A 15,329-nucleotide genomic window follows, 5' to 3' on the forward strand; every position below is an offset into this window, starting at 1 on the left:
TGTAAGTGATATCGTATGGTATTTGTATTTCTCTTTCTGACTTACTTCGCTTAGTATGATAATTTCTAGGTTCATCCATGTTGCTGCAACATGGCATCATTTCATTCTTTTTAATGACTGAGTAGTATTCCATTGTATATATATATATGCCGCATCTTCTTTATCCATTCATCTGTCGATAGACATTTAGGTTGTTTCCACATCTTGGCTATTATAAGTAGTGCTGCTGTGAACACAGGGGTGTATGTATTTTTTAGAATTATAATTTTGTCTGGATATATGTCCAGGACTGGGATTGCTGGATCGTATGACAACTCTATTTTTAGTTTTTTGAGGAACCTCCATACTGTTTTCCATTGTGGCTGCACCAATTTACATTCCCACCAACAGTGTAGGAGGGTTCCCTTTTCTCCACAGCCTCTCCAGCATTTGTAATTTGTCAACTTTTAAATTATGGCCACTCTGACTGGTGTGAGGTGGTATCTCATTGTACTTTTGATTTGCATTTCTCTAATGATTAGCGATATTAAGCATCTTTTCGTGTGCCTATTGGCCATCTGTATGTCTTCTTTGGAGAAATGTCTGTTTAATTCTTCTGCCCATTTTTTGATTGGCTTGTTTGTTTTGTTGTTGTTGTTGAGTTGTATGAGCTGTTTGTATGTTTTGGAAATTAAGCCCTGTTGGTCACATCATTTGCAAATATTTTCTCCCAGTCTGTAGGTTGTCTTTTCATTTTGTTTAAGGTTTCTTTTGCTGTGCAAAAGCTTGTAAGTTTGATTAGGTTCTATTTGTTTATTTTTGCTTTTATTTCTATTACATTGGGAACCTGACCTAAGAAAACATTGGTATGATTTATGTCAGAGAATGTTTTGCCTATGTTCTCTTCTAGGAGTTTTATGGTGTTTTGTTTCATATTTAAGTCTTTAAGCCATTTTGAGTTTATTTTTGTGTATGGCATGAAGGTGTGTTCTAACTTCGTTGATTTACATGTAGTTCTCCAACTTTCCCAATACCACTTGCAGAGGCAGTTTTTAAAAGATTCTGAGTATTGATAGCATAACAATGTTCCCCCATTATCTTTATGTTTTCAACCTCAGGTGGCTCAAATTGACATCAGTTCATAAAACAGAATCTCAGGATAGCAATGATTTAAATTGCAGTTAAAGGCAGTTTAAAAATTAATTTGGCTTTGTAATTCTAAACAAACTTCATATATTCTCAGTGTGAAAAAATTTTCAGGTAGGTAGTTGGTCTTTTCAACTACATGTGTATGTAGAAACAAAAATTGACAGGATTAAAGGGAGAAATAGACAAAAACACAAACTTAGTTGGAGGTTTTTAATACTCCTTTCTCAGCAATTGATAGAATTAGGCAACACAATCAAGAAAGATCTCATATAAAATCTGAACAACCCCATCGACCCCCTTGACCTAACAGACATTTATAGAATACCACATCTAACAACTGCAGCATATTTATTCTTTTCAAGCACTGATGGTACTTTCACCAAGATAGACCATATTCTGGGCCATTAAATGGTTCCTAATAAATTTAAAAGGATAGAAATTATACGGAGTATGTTATCTGATCATAATGGAATTAAATTAGAAATCAATAAGATATTAGGAAAGTCCTAAATATTTAGGCCATGGATCAAAGAAGAAATTAGAAAAGATTTTGAAATGAATGGTTATGAAAATTCAGCATATCAGAAACTGTAGGTTGCTGCCAAAACGAGAGCAAAATAACTTTAAATAATTTAATTAACCATTTAAATAATTAAATTAATAGAAAAGAAGAAAGGTCTGTAATCGGTGACCTAAAGTTCCACCTTGAAAAGCTAAAAAAAGAAGAAAGTAAACCCAAAGTAAGTAGAATGCAAAACTATGAAGAATAAGAAGTCAATGAAATAGAAAACAAACAATAGAGAAAATTAGCAAAGCCAGAGTTGGTTGGTTGAAAAAAATTGACAAAATTTATAAACTTACTAGATTGACAAATAAAAAGATAAGATTTACCTGTATTAGGAATGAAAGAGAGGATATTATTATGGCTCCTACTGATTTTAATAATAAGAGAATAGTATGAAATAGAAGACTGATAAGGGGGAACTTCACTTTTACATATTAAAATATCCTATAAGCCTAGAGCAATCAAAATAGTGTGGTAAAGGTACAAGGATTGATTGATTGATCAATGGCATGGGAAATGTCTTGAAACAAAAGAATTTAGAATGCAATATAGATAGGACCACAAATTAGTGGGGATAAATTAGGCATTTGTCTTACACTGTACACCAATAGATATTATAGATGTATTACATTTTAAAATGTTAACGATAAAATATTTCAGAAGAAATATACATGAATATTTACCAGATCTTAAGAGAAGGAAGTATTCTCTAAGCATGAAAACAGTGGAAGAAGAGCCAAAAGAAAATAAAGACGGTTTTGGTTTGGTTACATACAAAATTTTATATGTTAAAAAAATTTAAAGGCAAAATGATAATGTGTTATAAAATATTTGCAATAATATCACAAACAGTTAAGGTCTTTATTGTATAAAGAGCTTATATGTACCAGCAAGAAAATTACTACCTCAATAGAGTTATGGACAGAGTCTATTTGGTGAATAGATAATTCACCGAAAAAGAAATTCAAGTGCCTTATAAAATCTCTGGGAAAATCAGCTTTCCTTATTAATTGTCAAAGAAGTATAAATCTGTGCATAATAGTATATATTCAAGTGTGATTTATATTAGAAAAAAATAGAAACAACATAAATGTTTTAAACAAAAGCATGATTGAAACTATATTGTATGTCCATATTAGAGGAATAATAAAATGCCATAAAATAAGGTTTTGGAAGAATAGTTATGTGGAAAAATGCTCATAATGCAATGTTAAAAGGAAAAAAAAGAGGACAGAAAACTATGTTTCATGATCCCATTTTTTGAAAACCCTGTTTTACAGAGAAAATGGACTCTTTTGGCAGCAAAACTTTATTTGAACTGACATGAAGCTGTAATACTTTGTATTATTTTTATAGTCAGGAAAGCAGTAACAACAACCTGATTTGTAAAAGGCCTTCAGAATAAAACAAAGTTAATTAGAATTTTAGGTTATATTAATATTCCAAAGTGGGAAGTATCCTTGGTATAATATATATATATATAGCCTATTAATATTTTATCTATTGCCAGAGTCAAATCAATAAACCTTATTTTAATATAAGTCAATGATAGTTTTGAAGATAGATCTCTTTTTAATTACAATAATGTGCTATAAAGAATGTTGCAATTTTGTCTACTCTAATTATGCTTATTAGACAAACTAGGCTTTAGAGTCTAATATAAATGCTATACCTACTGTTCTACTGATTTCATGAGTAATATTTAATGGAAATTTTTTTTCAGTTTCATGAACATTATTCTGCAGGAAATTTAAATCTTCTCTCATCACAACAAGAAATTGGTAAGTGATTTGAAGTTTGCTATATATAAAACCATGTTAACTTTCACCATTTGTATTTAGTTTGTCTCTGATTTTCTTAGGCACTCAGTTTATTCTTTAAAAATATCCGTTACTTCTGCACCATTCACTAATTATTATTATTATTTTTTAGCAATTTAGCTTCTTCTCTCACTACTCTACCAAAACTTGCTTTTTCCAATATTACTAATGACTTACTAATTATCAAACATTATGAGTATTTTATTTTTATTATCATATTCGGTCACTTTGCAGCATTTGATATTGTTGACTATTCCCATCTCCCTTCTGGAGTTTTTGGATTTTGTCTTGTCTCGCTGGGGCTTACTTTTTATTGGACCTTCTTTCTTCATTTATCCGTTGATTAGTTCATTTATTCAACATATAAAAATAAATGTATTTATATATAGTATATTTTATATCAGGTACCACTTCTGGCTCTGGTGATAGAATAGTGGACAAGAATGCAAAATTCTCATAGGGTTTATGTTCTAGTGGGATAAACTGAAAATAGACAATGATTATATGTAAGGTAATGCACTAAAAAACAGTTGATATGGATTTGAATTGGCAGTCAGACTCACTGTCACAATTTCTAGTCTTAGATTTACTTAACTTTATAGAAAGATACAGGATAGGAGATAACAGCATGTACAGCGTCTTTATCTTATTGAGAGGCCCACCGGCAACCCAAATAATAAGCTTTCTTTTGCTACCTCGTCTACATGGGATATGTAAAGCTGCTAGGACAAAAGGCATGATGCAGGTAAATCATCTTGACACACAAAAGTTGCAGGCTTGGTTTCCCACCTGAAAGCTAGGAAGGACTATATACCAAGTCACAGGTCCTCTAATTCAGGTGTAGTCCCACCCAGTAGACTAGTCAAATACATCATTATACATTTACCTTAATTCTTATTTTCTAAGAAAACAGTGCTGTGAGGAGTCAGACTCCAAGGTCATTCTTCCAGGTGGGCCTGGATCAGCACAGGCCTGATGTTAACTCTACTCACTTGTGGGGTTAAATATTATGAAGAAAACTAAAGCAGAGTAAGGGAAATAGGGAGTATTTGGATTGGGAAGATAGTTGCTGTGTTCCAAGGGAATCAGAGAAGGCATCACTAAAAGGCAGCAATTTGAGCAGAGACCTGAAGGAGGTGCAGGTACAAGCTACTGGGATAACTGTTCTAGGCAGAGGGTTCAAAGGCCTTGAGATGGGAGTGTGCTCAGCGTGTTCATTGAACAGCAGCTTAATTGATATGATTGGAATAAAATAAGGAAGGAAAAACTGGTAAGAAATTAAATCAGAGAAGTTGGAGGGAGAGCAAACTATAGGGGACACTTAGACCATTTAAGGACTTTGGGGTGTTTTTTTCTCTGTTTGAGATGGGAAGCTATTGGAGAGTTTTCAGCAAGGACTGAAATGATCTGACAGGTTTTAAAAGAATTGTTTGGCTCCTATACGGAGAACAGACCATATGGAAACGTGGGGGAGATCAGGGAGATTGATCAGGGAGCTATTGAAATAGTACAGGTGAGAACTGATAATAGTGCGGATGATGTCAGTGGAAGTGGTGAGAAAGATCAGATTTTGGTTATTAAGTTTTCTGAAGGTAGAGTTGTAAGGATCTGCTTATGGACTGGATGTAAGGATTAAGAGAAAGAAGGATGATGCCAAGATTTTGACCTGAATAATTTTAAGAATGGAATTAACATCTGTTGAAATATAGAAGGCTGTAGAAGTTGATTTGAGATTGACAGGAGTTTAATTTTAGAAGTGTTATCACTGAAAAGCCTATATTAGATATCTGAGTGAAAGTAAGTAGGAAATTTTATATATGAACCTGGAATTCATTGGGGTGAGACATAAATTTTGGAATTGTCATAAATGGTTATTAAATGCCATAAGACCAGAATGAATCCAGCAATTGTAGACATTCTTTAAATGCGACTATCTAAAATATTAAATCTATTTACATTCTCCCCTTTGACACTCTCATTTGACACTCATTCACTTCAGCACTTTCAAATATTATAATACATATCTTCCCTCCCTGACTTCTCCTAACTCTCTTAAACTCCTGGACCTTACTTTTCTTAGGCTCCCCCCACGTTTTATTTTACTGAGGTAAAATTGTCATACACCACTGTATAAATTTAAGGTGCGTTACATAATGGTTTGAAGTACTTATATTGTGAAATGATTCCTGCAGTAAGTTTAGTTAGCATCTATCGTCAAATATAGATACAATTAAAAAATTTTTTTCTTCTTTGTTATGAGAACTTTTAGGATTTAATCCCTTAACAATTTTCATATGTATAACACAGTAATGTTAACTATGGCATCATGTTTTACATTACATCCCTAGTACTTATTTATCTTATAACTGGAAGTTTGTACCTTTTGACCACCTTCTCCCAATTTCCCCTCTCCATACCCTCACCTCTGGTAACCACAAATCTGATCTCTTTTTCTGGGAGTTTGGTTTCTTTCTTTTCTAATTTTTTAGTTTCTACTTATAAGTGAGATCATACAGGTCTGACTTATTTCACTTAGCATAATGCCCTCAAGGTCCATCCATGTGGTTGTAAATGACAGGATTTTCTCCTTTTTTATGGCTGAATAATATTTGTATATGCATGTATACATATTTAGATATCTCACAACTTCTTTATCCATTCATCCATCATTTCACACACAGGTTATTTCCATATCTTGGTTATTATAAATAATGCTGCTATGAACATAGGGGCGCAGATATATTTTCAAGTTAGTGTTTCATTTCTTTTGGATATATTCCCAGAAGTGGAATTGCTGGATCATATAGTGGTTCTATTTTTAATTTTTTGAGGAACTTCCATACTGTTTTCCATAGTGGCTTTAGCAGTCTATAATCCCACCAATAGTGCACAAGAGTTCCTTTTTCTTTTTCTTTTTTTAAATTTTATTTATTTATTTATTTATTTTTGGCTGTGTTGGGTCTTCGTTTCTGTGCGAGGGCTTTCTCTAGTTGCGGCAAGTGGGGGCCACTCTTTATCGCAGTGCGTGGGCCTCTCACTGTCGCGGCCTCTCTTGTTGCAGAGCACAAGCTCCAGACGCGCAGGCTCAGTAGTTGTGGCTCATGGGCATAGTTGCTCCGCAACATGTGGGACCTTCCCAGACCAGGGCTTGAACCCGTGTCCCCCACACCTGCAGGCAGACTCGCAACCACTGTGCCACCAGGGAAGCCCAAGAGTTCCTTTTTCTGTACATCCTCTCCAACATTTTTTATTTCTTGTCTTTTTGATGATGGTCATTCTAACAGGTATGAGAAGATATCTCATTGCGTTTCTGTTGTTGTTTTTTTCTTTTTGGCTGCACTAGGTCTTCGTTGAAGAAAGACCACAGAGAAAGCACACAGGCTTTCTCTAGTTGTGGCAAGCGAGGGCTATTTGTTGCGGTGTGCGGGCTTCTCATTGCAGTGGCTTTTCTTGTTGTGGAACGTGGGCTCTAGGTGCGCGGGCTTCAGTAGTTGTGGCCCATGGGCTCAGTAGTTGTGGTGCGCGGGCTCTAGAGTGCACGGGCTTCGGTAGTTGTGGTGAACAGGCTTAGTTGCCCCACAGCATGTGAGATCTTCCTGGACAAGGGATCGAACCCATGTCCCCTGCATTGACAGGCGGATTCTTAACCACTGGACCACCAGGGAAGTCCCTCATTGTGTTTTTAATTTGCATTTTCCTAGTGACTAGTGACATTGAGCATATTTTCATGTACCTGTTGGCCATTTGTATATCTTCTTTGGAAAAATGCCCATTCAGATTGTTTGCCCTTTTTTTTTTTTTTTTTTTTTTGCGGTACGCGAGCCTCTCACTGTTGTGGCCTCTCCCGTTGCGGAGCAACAGGCTCCAGACACGCAGCCTCAGCGGCCATGGCTCACGGGCCCAGCCGCTCCGTGGCATGTGGGATCTTCCCAGACCGGGGCATGAACCCATGTCCCCTGCATCGGCAGGCGGACTCTCAACCGCTGTGCCACCAGGGAAGCCCTGCCCATTTTTTAATTGAATTATTTGTTTGTTTGCTGTTGTGTTGTATAAGTTCTTCATATATTTTGGATGTTAACCCTTTATTGGATATATGGTTTACAAATATATTTTCCCATTTTGTAAGTTGTCTTTTCACATTGTTGAGTGTTTCTTTTGTTGTGCAGAAGCTTCTTAGTTTGATGCAATCCCATTTATTTTTCATTCTGTTGCTTGTGCTTTAGGTGTCATATCCAATATTGTTGCCAAGACTCATATCAAGGATCTTTTTTCCTATAGTTTCTTCTAGGAGTTTCATGGTGTCAGGTCTTACCTTTAAGTCTTTACTCTGTTTTGAGTTAATTTTTGTGAGTGATGTAAGGTAGTGGGTCTAGTTTCGTTCTTTTACATATGAATATCCTATTTTCCCAGCACCATTTATTGAAGAGACTGTCTTTTCTCCATTGAGTATTCTTGGCTCCCCTGTCAAATATCAGTTAATTGTGTGTGCTTGGGTTTATTTCTGGGCTCTCAGTTCTAGTCCATTGATCTATTTGTCTGTTTTTATATCAGTACCATTCTGTTTTGATTACTATAGCTTGAAATCAGGAGTGTGATGCCTCCCTCCTTGTTCTTTCTCAGGATTGCTTTGGCTTTTCTTTTGTGGTTCCATATAAATTTTTGGATTTTTTTTCTACTTCTGTAAAAAATATCATTAGAATCTTGATAGAGATCATCCTGAATCTATAGATGGCTTTTGGTAGTATTGGCATTTTAGCAATATTAATTCTTCCAATCTGTGAACATGGGATACCTTTCCATTTATTTCTGTGTTCAATTTTTTCTGTGAACATGGGATACCTTTCCATTTATTTCTGTCTTCAGTTTTTTTCACCAGTGTCTTGTAGTTTTCTGAGTAGAGGTCTTTTACCTCTCTGGTTAAGTTTATTCCTAAGTATTTAATTGTTTTGGTGTAAATGGGATCATTTCCTTTATTCCTTTTTCAGATAATTTGTTAGCGTACAGAAATGCTGCTGATTTTTGGATGTTTATTATGTATCTTGCAACTTTAGTGAATTTGTTGTTTAGATGTAACAAGTTTTTGGTGGAGTCTTTAGGATTTTCTATATATAAAATCATGCCATCTGCAAATAGAAATAATTTTACCTCATACTTTCCAATTTTGAGGCTTTTTATTTCTTTTTCTTGCCTGAATGCTCTGACATGGACTCTCAATACTATGTTGAATGGGAGTGGACACTCTTGTCTTGCTCCTGATCTTAGAGGAAAAGCTTTCAATCTTTTATTATTGTGTATCATGTTAGCTATGGGCTTATCGTATATAGCCTTTATTATGCTTATTATGTTGAGGTGAGTTTCTTCTATATGTAATTTTTTAAGAGTTTTATCATGAATGAGTTGAATTTGTCAAATGCTGTCTCTGCAACTATTGAGATGATCATATGATTTTTTCTTTCATTCTATTAATGTGATGTATCATGTTGATTGATTTGCATACATCAAACCATCCTTGCATCCCAGGTATAAATCCCACTTGAGCATGATGAATGATCCTTTTAACATGCTGCTTAATTCAGTTTGCAAGTATTTTAGTGAGAATTTTTGCATCTATATTCATCAGAGATATTGGTCTGTAGTTTTTTTTCTGGTGGTGTCCTTTTCTGGCTTTGGTACGAAGGTAATGCTGGCCTCATAAAATGAGTTTGGAAATGTTCCCTCTTTGATTTCTTTGAAGAGCTTGAGAAAGATTGACAATTAATTCTTCTTTAAATGTTTGGTAAAATTCACCAGTGAAGTCGTCTGGTAGGACCTTATTTATAATTGTATAATTGATATCTCTTTATACCTAAGGCATCTGTTGACATTAAAAACTCAGTATATCTGAAATCAAACTTGTTCTCTTTCTGATATACCTAATGGTCTCTCCATTATTCTAGTTGCCAAGACTCAGAACATCAGGGTTAATTTTAACTTCTTTCTGTGCCTGTGACTACATTCAGCTAGTCATCAAGTTTTATCAGTTCTCTCTCTGAAATATTTATTTTCTTTTCTATTTTCATTATATGGAAATCATTATATTTCAAAGTCTTATTACCATTCACCTGGGCTATTGCAGTAACATTGTGATTGGTCTTTTCATCCTTTTAGCTTACTTATAGATCATACCCCAGTTACTCTCCTTATGCATAATGTTGGCCATCTCATTGCCCTGGTTAAATAAGTACCTTTAGTGGCTCCCCTGGAGTAGCAAATTATGCTCCCAGTTTTCTAACCTAGCTCCTAAACCTTTTCTCCTATAAAAATAATCTGTGCTTTAGCCATACTGAAGAACTCACTGCATCCCAAATCTGCCCACACTTTCTTACCCACTTTTTCTTCCTGAAATCCTCAACTTCTATCACTTTCTAACCATCTTTTCAAGACCAAGTTCTCTTCCACAGAACCTTTTATTTTTCCCCTTTGACATTCCATTCCAAAAAGCTCTCTCCCTAAAAGGGCCTAGATGAAGACTATTCCCCAAGCTGTACAACTTGGGGCTCTGGTTGCCTAACAGAAAGTAAAGAGGATATTATCTGAAGACTAAGTAACTGAGTCTATGAAAACTTCCCAGATCAACAACAGACAGACAGCAATTGGAATTGACTTTCCATTAGTCATTTTTAAAACATGGTAAAAGTAAAGTAGCCATATTTAATTAGGTTATTTCTAGGTATATGACTTCTGCACATACTATCACAAATTATAAATTTTTAAGATATTTTTCTGAATTTTTAGTCATCGTTATCATAGAAATAAAATTTATTTTCTATTTTGAAAAAAAAAGCTCTTTCACTTTCCTGAATGTCTTTTTTAAAATACTTTTTTGTATCTATACCATTATTATACTGTCATTATTTATGAATATATATAAAATCTTTTCTAATCATAGGTTCTTTGAGGACAGGGACTCTTGTTTACCTTTGAATTCTCCACAGCACCTAGACTACACAGTAATCTTGTACAGTAATCTATTATTTTATTTAAGGTGATCACAGGAGTTTTATGAAGACTTCATATGAACTTCTTTTGTTCTGAAATTAAAATAATGTCAAATTCATTTTTCAAAGGGAGATTCAAGATTTTTAGTTCTTTCTGGAGCTATAGCTATGTTATAGCTGTTTTCCTTTGTTTAAGTCTTATGGATATGTACTGAAGTGAGAAAGGGAGAGAGGAAGAACCCAAGGATCAGTCCATCCTGATCTGTCCATCCCTCCAGCCATCCATCTACCCACCCTATTGCTGGTTGGCTCAGCTTTATTTAGGGTAAAATAACTGAGATATTTGAAAATATATGAAATTTCAAAGTGGCACAAAGTAAATTGTTTTGCTTAACATATTAATTGAATTGGTTCTCTGTGGAAAAAATATAGATGCTTTAAAAGACTTATTTCAAGTAAGTCTTTGGATTACCGTACATTTGAAATTGTTTAATAGTAATTAAAAATTCTAATTAAGATGTTGAAAATATATTTTTATAATTGTAGTCTTAAATAATATAATGAATGAAAAACAATATTTTTCCTTAAAGGCAATTCTGGGGATCATTAACCAAGTAATTCTTTATGTAAAGTTGATTTCAAAAATTCCTTTTAAAACTGTAAAATCCTTTTCACTGTTCTTTCAATTTCCTTGAACAATGCCATAAACAGTATGTTGTAGTTATGCAATAAGTAATAGTTGAATAAATTTGACTTATACAGTATGTCTCAAATCTAGCATTTCTTTCTCCATTCCCTTTTCTATGATTGTAGGTAATGCCAAGCTTTCATCATCTCTTTCCTGTTAGCCCCATTTCTAAACATTTTCCTGTTCCAGGCTTTCTACACATTCTCTCCTGAGTAATCCTTATAAAGCAGTTCAAATCTTGTCATATCTCTGCTTGTAAACTTTTTTTTTTTTTTTTGCGGTACGCGGGCCTTTCACTGTTGTGGCCTCTTCCGTGCGGAGCACAGGCTCCGGACGCGCAGGCTCAGCGGCCATGGCTCACGGGCCCAGCCGCTCCACGGCATGTGGGATCTTCCCGGACCAGGGCACGAACCCGTGTCCCCTGCATCGGCAGGTGGACTCTCAACCACTGCGCCGCCAGGGAAGCCCTTCTGCTTTTAAACTTTTAATGAGTTCATCTTATCTATCAAATAAAGTCCAGATCCTATAGCTGGAAGTTCAGCAGTCTTTACAAGCTCATCTTTATTAATTCCATTTTAATAACTCTTTGTTATTTCTCAATGGTTCTGATAAGCTGAATTGACTTCTGTTACCCTTATATTTCCTATGTACACCTATTTCTGTTCCTCTGTGTTATTCTCTCCTTTTGACATTTATTACTCCTCTTTCTACCTTATATACTAGTTCTTTATATACTTGAATTCAAATTACATGTAAGTGGGGTTTAAGTTTGGACCTGTTTAACCTTCCACAGTACAAAGGACAATGCTTTACACATAAGAGAAAAACAGTTAAGTATGTGATTCAATGTTACCCTATTTATTGTGTGCAGTATACTGTAATTTGGTAGATTATAACCAAATTAATCATATTATGTAACATGAATAGCATGATATTGTAATATTTATCTTCCTCAGGAAACTTATTTGGGAAACCAGAAGGAGAAGATACCTTTACTTTTTCTTTTCCATTGGACTCTTCAACTCATACATTGGGAGCTAGAAGAGATGATTTTAGTTTTGCGTTTCCATTTGAACAGGATCAAAACTCAACACCTTCTTCTGAAAAAGAGTTTTCATCCTCCTCACAAAATACCACACAATTTACTTTATTTTGAACTAGTTACTAATTTATTGAATTATTTTACTACTCTGTAATCATCTAGGGCAGAAATTTACATTATTACTTAAACTATGAAGACCACTTTCTTTTGTTGATTAAAGAAATGGTTACCATAGTAACATTATTTGATTATATTTATTTAAATATTGAAGGAAATTAAGACTGTGTCATCTACTTTTGTTTTTATTTGCAGCATTAACTATCATTATTTATTTTGGTTTTGATTTTGCAAGTTATATTCATACAGAACCTATGCTTCACTGCTGCAGTAAAAGAGTGGTACTTTAATAATGATCTCAAAGAATTTATGTTATTGATGGTGAATAAAATGTGTTATTTTCTTCTAATACAACAAAAATTAAAATATTATCATTTATTCTAATAGCTTTAGTAGAAGGAAATTAAATGTGAAAGGCTAGAGTAATTTCTGAAAATTGGTTGGTTGCATTAATTGTGATACCATTAATATTTTTGCTTAAACTTTTTTGAAGAACATTTAAAATTTTGTTTCCTGTCTTCAACAAAAAATTCACCTTTATGTTTTATATGTAGTATTTGCTTGTCAATTATATAGCTTAAATGAAGATAATTAAAATTTGATGAAATTATATAAACATAATTGCTCAATATCTTTGTATTTGTGCTTTTTAAAATTAGTTGTATTGAGTTATCAAGAAATAAAGAGTCTGATCCATATCTTGATGTGTGACTGCTGAAAGATTTTGAGCCTCACCCTGTTTTCTTCCCCTTCTGCCCCACATCTGGTCAAGCTGGTAAGAAAGCACAGGTGTTTCCTTCTTTGGCATCAGTGGGAAGTTCAAACCATGTATAGGAACTTTTGCCATGGCTCACCCCTAACCACCATAAAAACCCAAAACCAGTCTCCCTTCTCTGCTCTATCAAGCCATTTTCAGACCAGCTTGTGAGGCCTGGTCTGCTCTCCCCAGAAAATGTTATTGTATGAGTAATAACTTTTTCATACCCTATTGGAATGTGTGGTGTCATCAGTCTCAATATCCAAACCAAATTTTGGGTGAGAATCAATCTTACTTCTTCAGGGTATCCATAACATATCACAATTGTATTAAAGTAAACCTTCCCAAACTTTTTAGAAGTCAATGTAACTAATGATAGAAAGAATTTAAGGAAACTTTGGATTGTGTTTTAAAAAACCTTCAACAGCTGGTTGAAAGATGAAAATTTCAGTTAAAAACCTGGAATTTTTCTTTTTATACCAACTATTAATTTTATTGTTCCTATGGTTTAATTAATTGGTAGTTTTGATGTAATAAAGACATTTACTATATATGAGAAAGGATAAAAATGTTGTAACTGGCTTATTATTTAGTAAGAGGTTCAAAACTGGTTTTAGCCTTGGAAAACCCACTGATTCCGTGGTTTATTTTTACCTTAAATAGAGAAATGTCTAGCAAACCAGTATGGTTAGATTTATCATGTATCAATAAAAGAAGTAAAATAAAATAAGTGCTTTTAAAGTATCTATAGTGTGTGTGACATTTTGAGGGCATATAAAAGAGCCAAAAGATACAGTCTTATACCCAAGGAACTTATAATTTAGTTGAGGAGACAAAACTTAGGAAACAAAAGCACATGCGAATAAAATAGTTGATAATCAGATTCTACAGCTTATAACTTGGTTTCTGCTAGAGAAGAGATTGAGTGCTTTAAGAATTAGAAAAGAAAGTCCATCATGGACTGGAAAGCCTAGGAAGGATTCATTGAAGAGGTAGGACTTGAATTAGGACTTTAAAAGTATGTAGATGATAAAAGTCTTGAGTATAAGGTTGATGCCTTTTCTAGTTTACATTTTTTATTGCTTAACTTCACTGGCTAGTGTTTAGTAGGATTTCATTAAATGCTTGTTGAATTTATAGAGTTGAACTGAATTGGTAAAGGAGGCAGGGAGCACTTTCTACGTAACGGAGACAATATGATGAGCAGAAGAAAAATGCAATCACAAATTTAATGTATGTGGAAGAAATTCAAGAATAGGCCTAATTGGAGTGGAGAATAATACGTAGTAGGAAATTGAGTTTAATAGATATGGTACTGATTTGTAGAGGATCTTCAAGTGTTTTGACTTGATTTCTGAGGCCAATAAGGAACTTAATCTTAAATGCCAGAGGTGCAAGAAAAAAGAAATGGCTAAGAAAGATTAAACAGACAATACAGTTAGAGTTGGGAGAAATTAGAGTTAAACCAATTAGGAGGCATTATGCAGTGTTAAGTTCCAGGTGATAATAACATTGTCTTGTTGTTTGATACTCCTAACACCTAAAATTGGAAAAGTATACCTTAAGTACATTTGATTGAATACCATCTAGGTATAAGGTAAGAGGAGGAAGGAATCAGTTATTTGGTTGTGTTTGAATGTCACAGGTCCTCCAACTGGTGAAGGCAAGTGCAGTGTTTCTAATACAGATCACAAAAATAACTTTGTATGATCAAATAGCCTTCTAAAGGTAATTTTTTTTTTTTTTTTTTTGCGGTACGCGGGCCTCTCACTGTTGTGGCCTCTCCCGTTGCGGAGCACAGGCTCCAGATGCACAGGCTCAGCGGCCATGGCTCACGGGCCCAGCAGCTCCGTGGCATGTGGGATCTTCCCGGACCGGGGCACGAACCCGTGTCCCCTGCAACAGCAGGCGGACTCTCAACCACTGCGCCACCAGGGAAGCCCTAAAGGTAATTTTTTAAAGAGCGGTATTCTCCTAAAGATAGATGAAATCTGCTGTAATCTTCAGAACAGCAATTTGTCTCTACTTCTACTCAACAAGATTTCAGAAATATGAGGTCCAGTTCCAGAACCCTCTCTCATTTAGTTAACAACTAACACTGCATATCTTATCATGTTTAAGAAAAAAGCTATTTTAATATGTTTAGAATAATTTTTTCTCTACAATTATGAAAGGTATTCTCAGTAGATGAGAGGAATATTCCAAAATCAGTCAAGACTCTGATTTATTCTCAAA

The 15,329-nt window shown here is 34.5% G+C and overlaps 1 protein-coding gene across 1 annotated transcript in view; it reads left to right on the forward strand.

Moving 5' to 3' along the window:
* The window catches only part of C1H14orf39 (chromosome 1 C14orf39 homolog), a 53,536-nt gene extending 40,643 nt beyond the window's left edge, over positions 1-12,893 (forward strand). Inside the window, exons 15-16 of the mRNA XM_067740596.1 lie at positions 3,417-3,474; positions 12,135-12,893. Of these exons, the coding sequence (XP_067596697.1) occupies positions 3,417-3,474; positions 12,135-12,334 (258 nt within the window). The 3' untranslated portion in view covers positions 12,335-12,893. The remainder of the gene's footprint in view (positions 1-3,416; positions 3,475-12,134) is intronic.
* The last annotated feature ends 2,436 nt before the right edge of the window (positions 12,894-15,329 follow it).

Source organism: Pseudorca crassidens, chromosome 1, assembly GCF_039906515.1.
Source record: "Pseudorca crassidens isolate mPseCra1 chromosome 1, mPseCra1.hap1, whole genome shotgun sequence".
Classification (NCBI taxonomy): Eukaryota; Metazoa; Chordata; class Mammalia; order Artiodactyla; family Delphinidae; genus Pseudorca; species Pseudorca crassidens.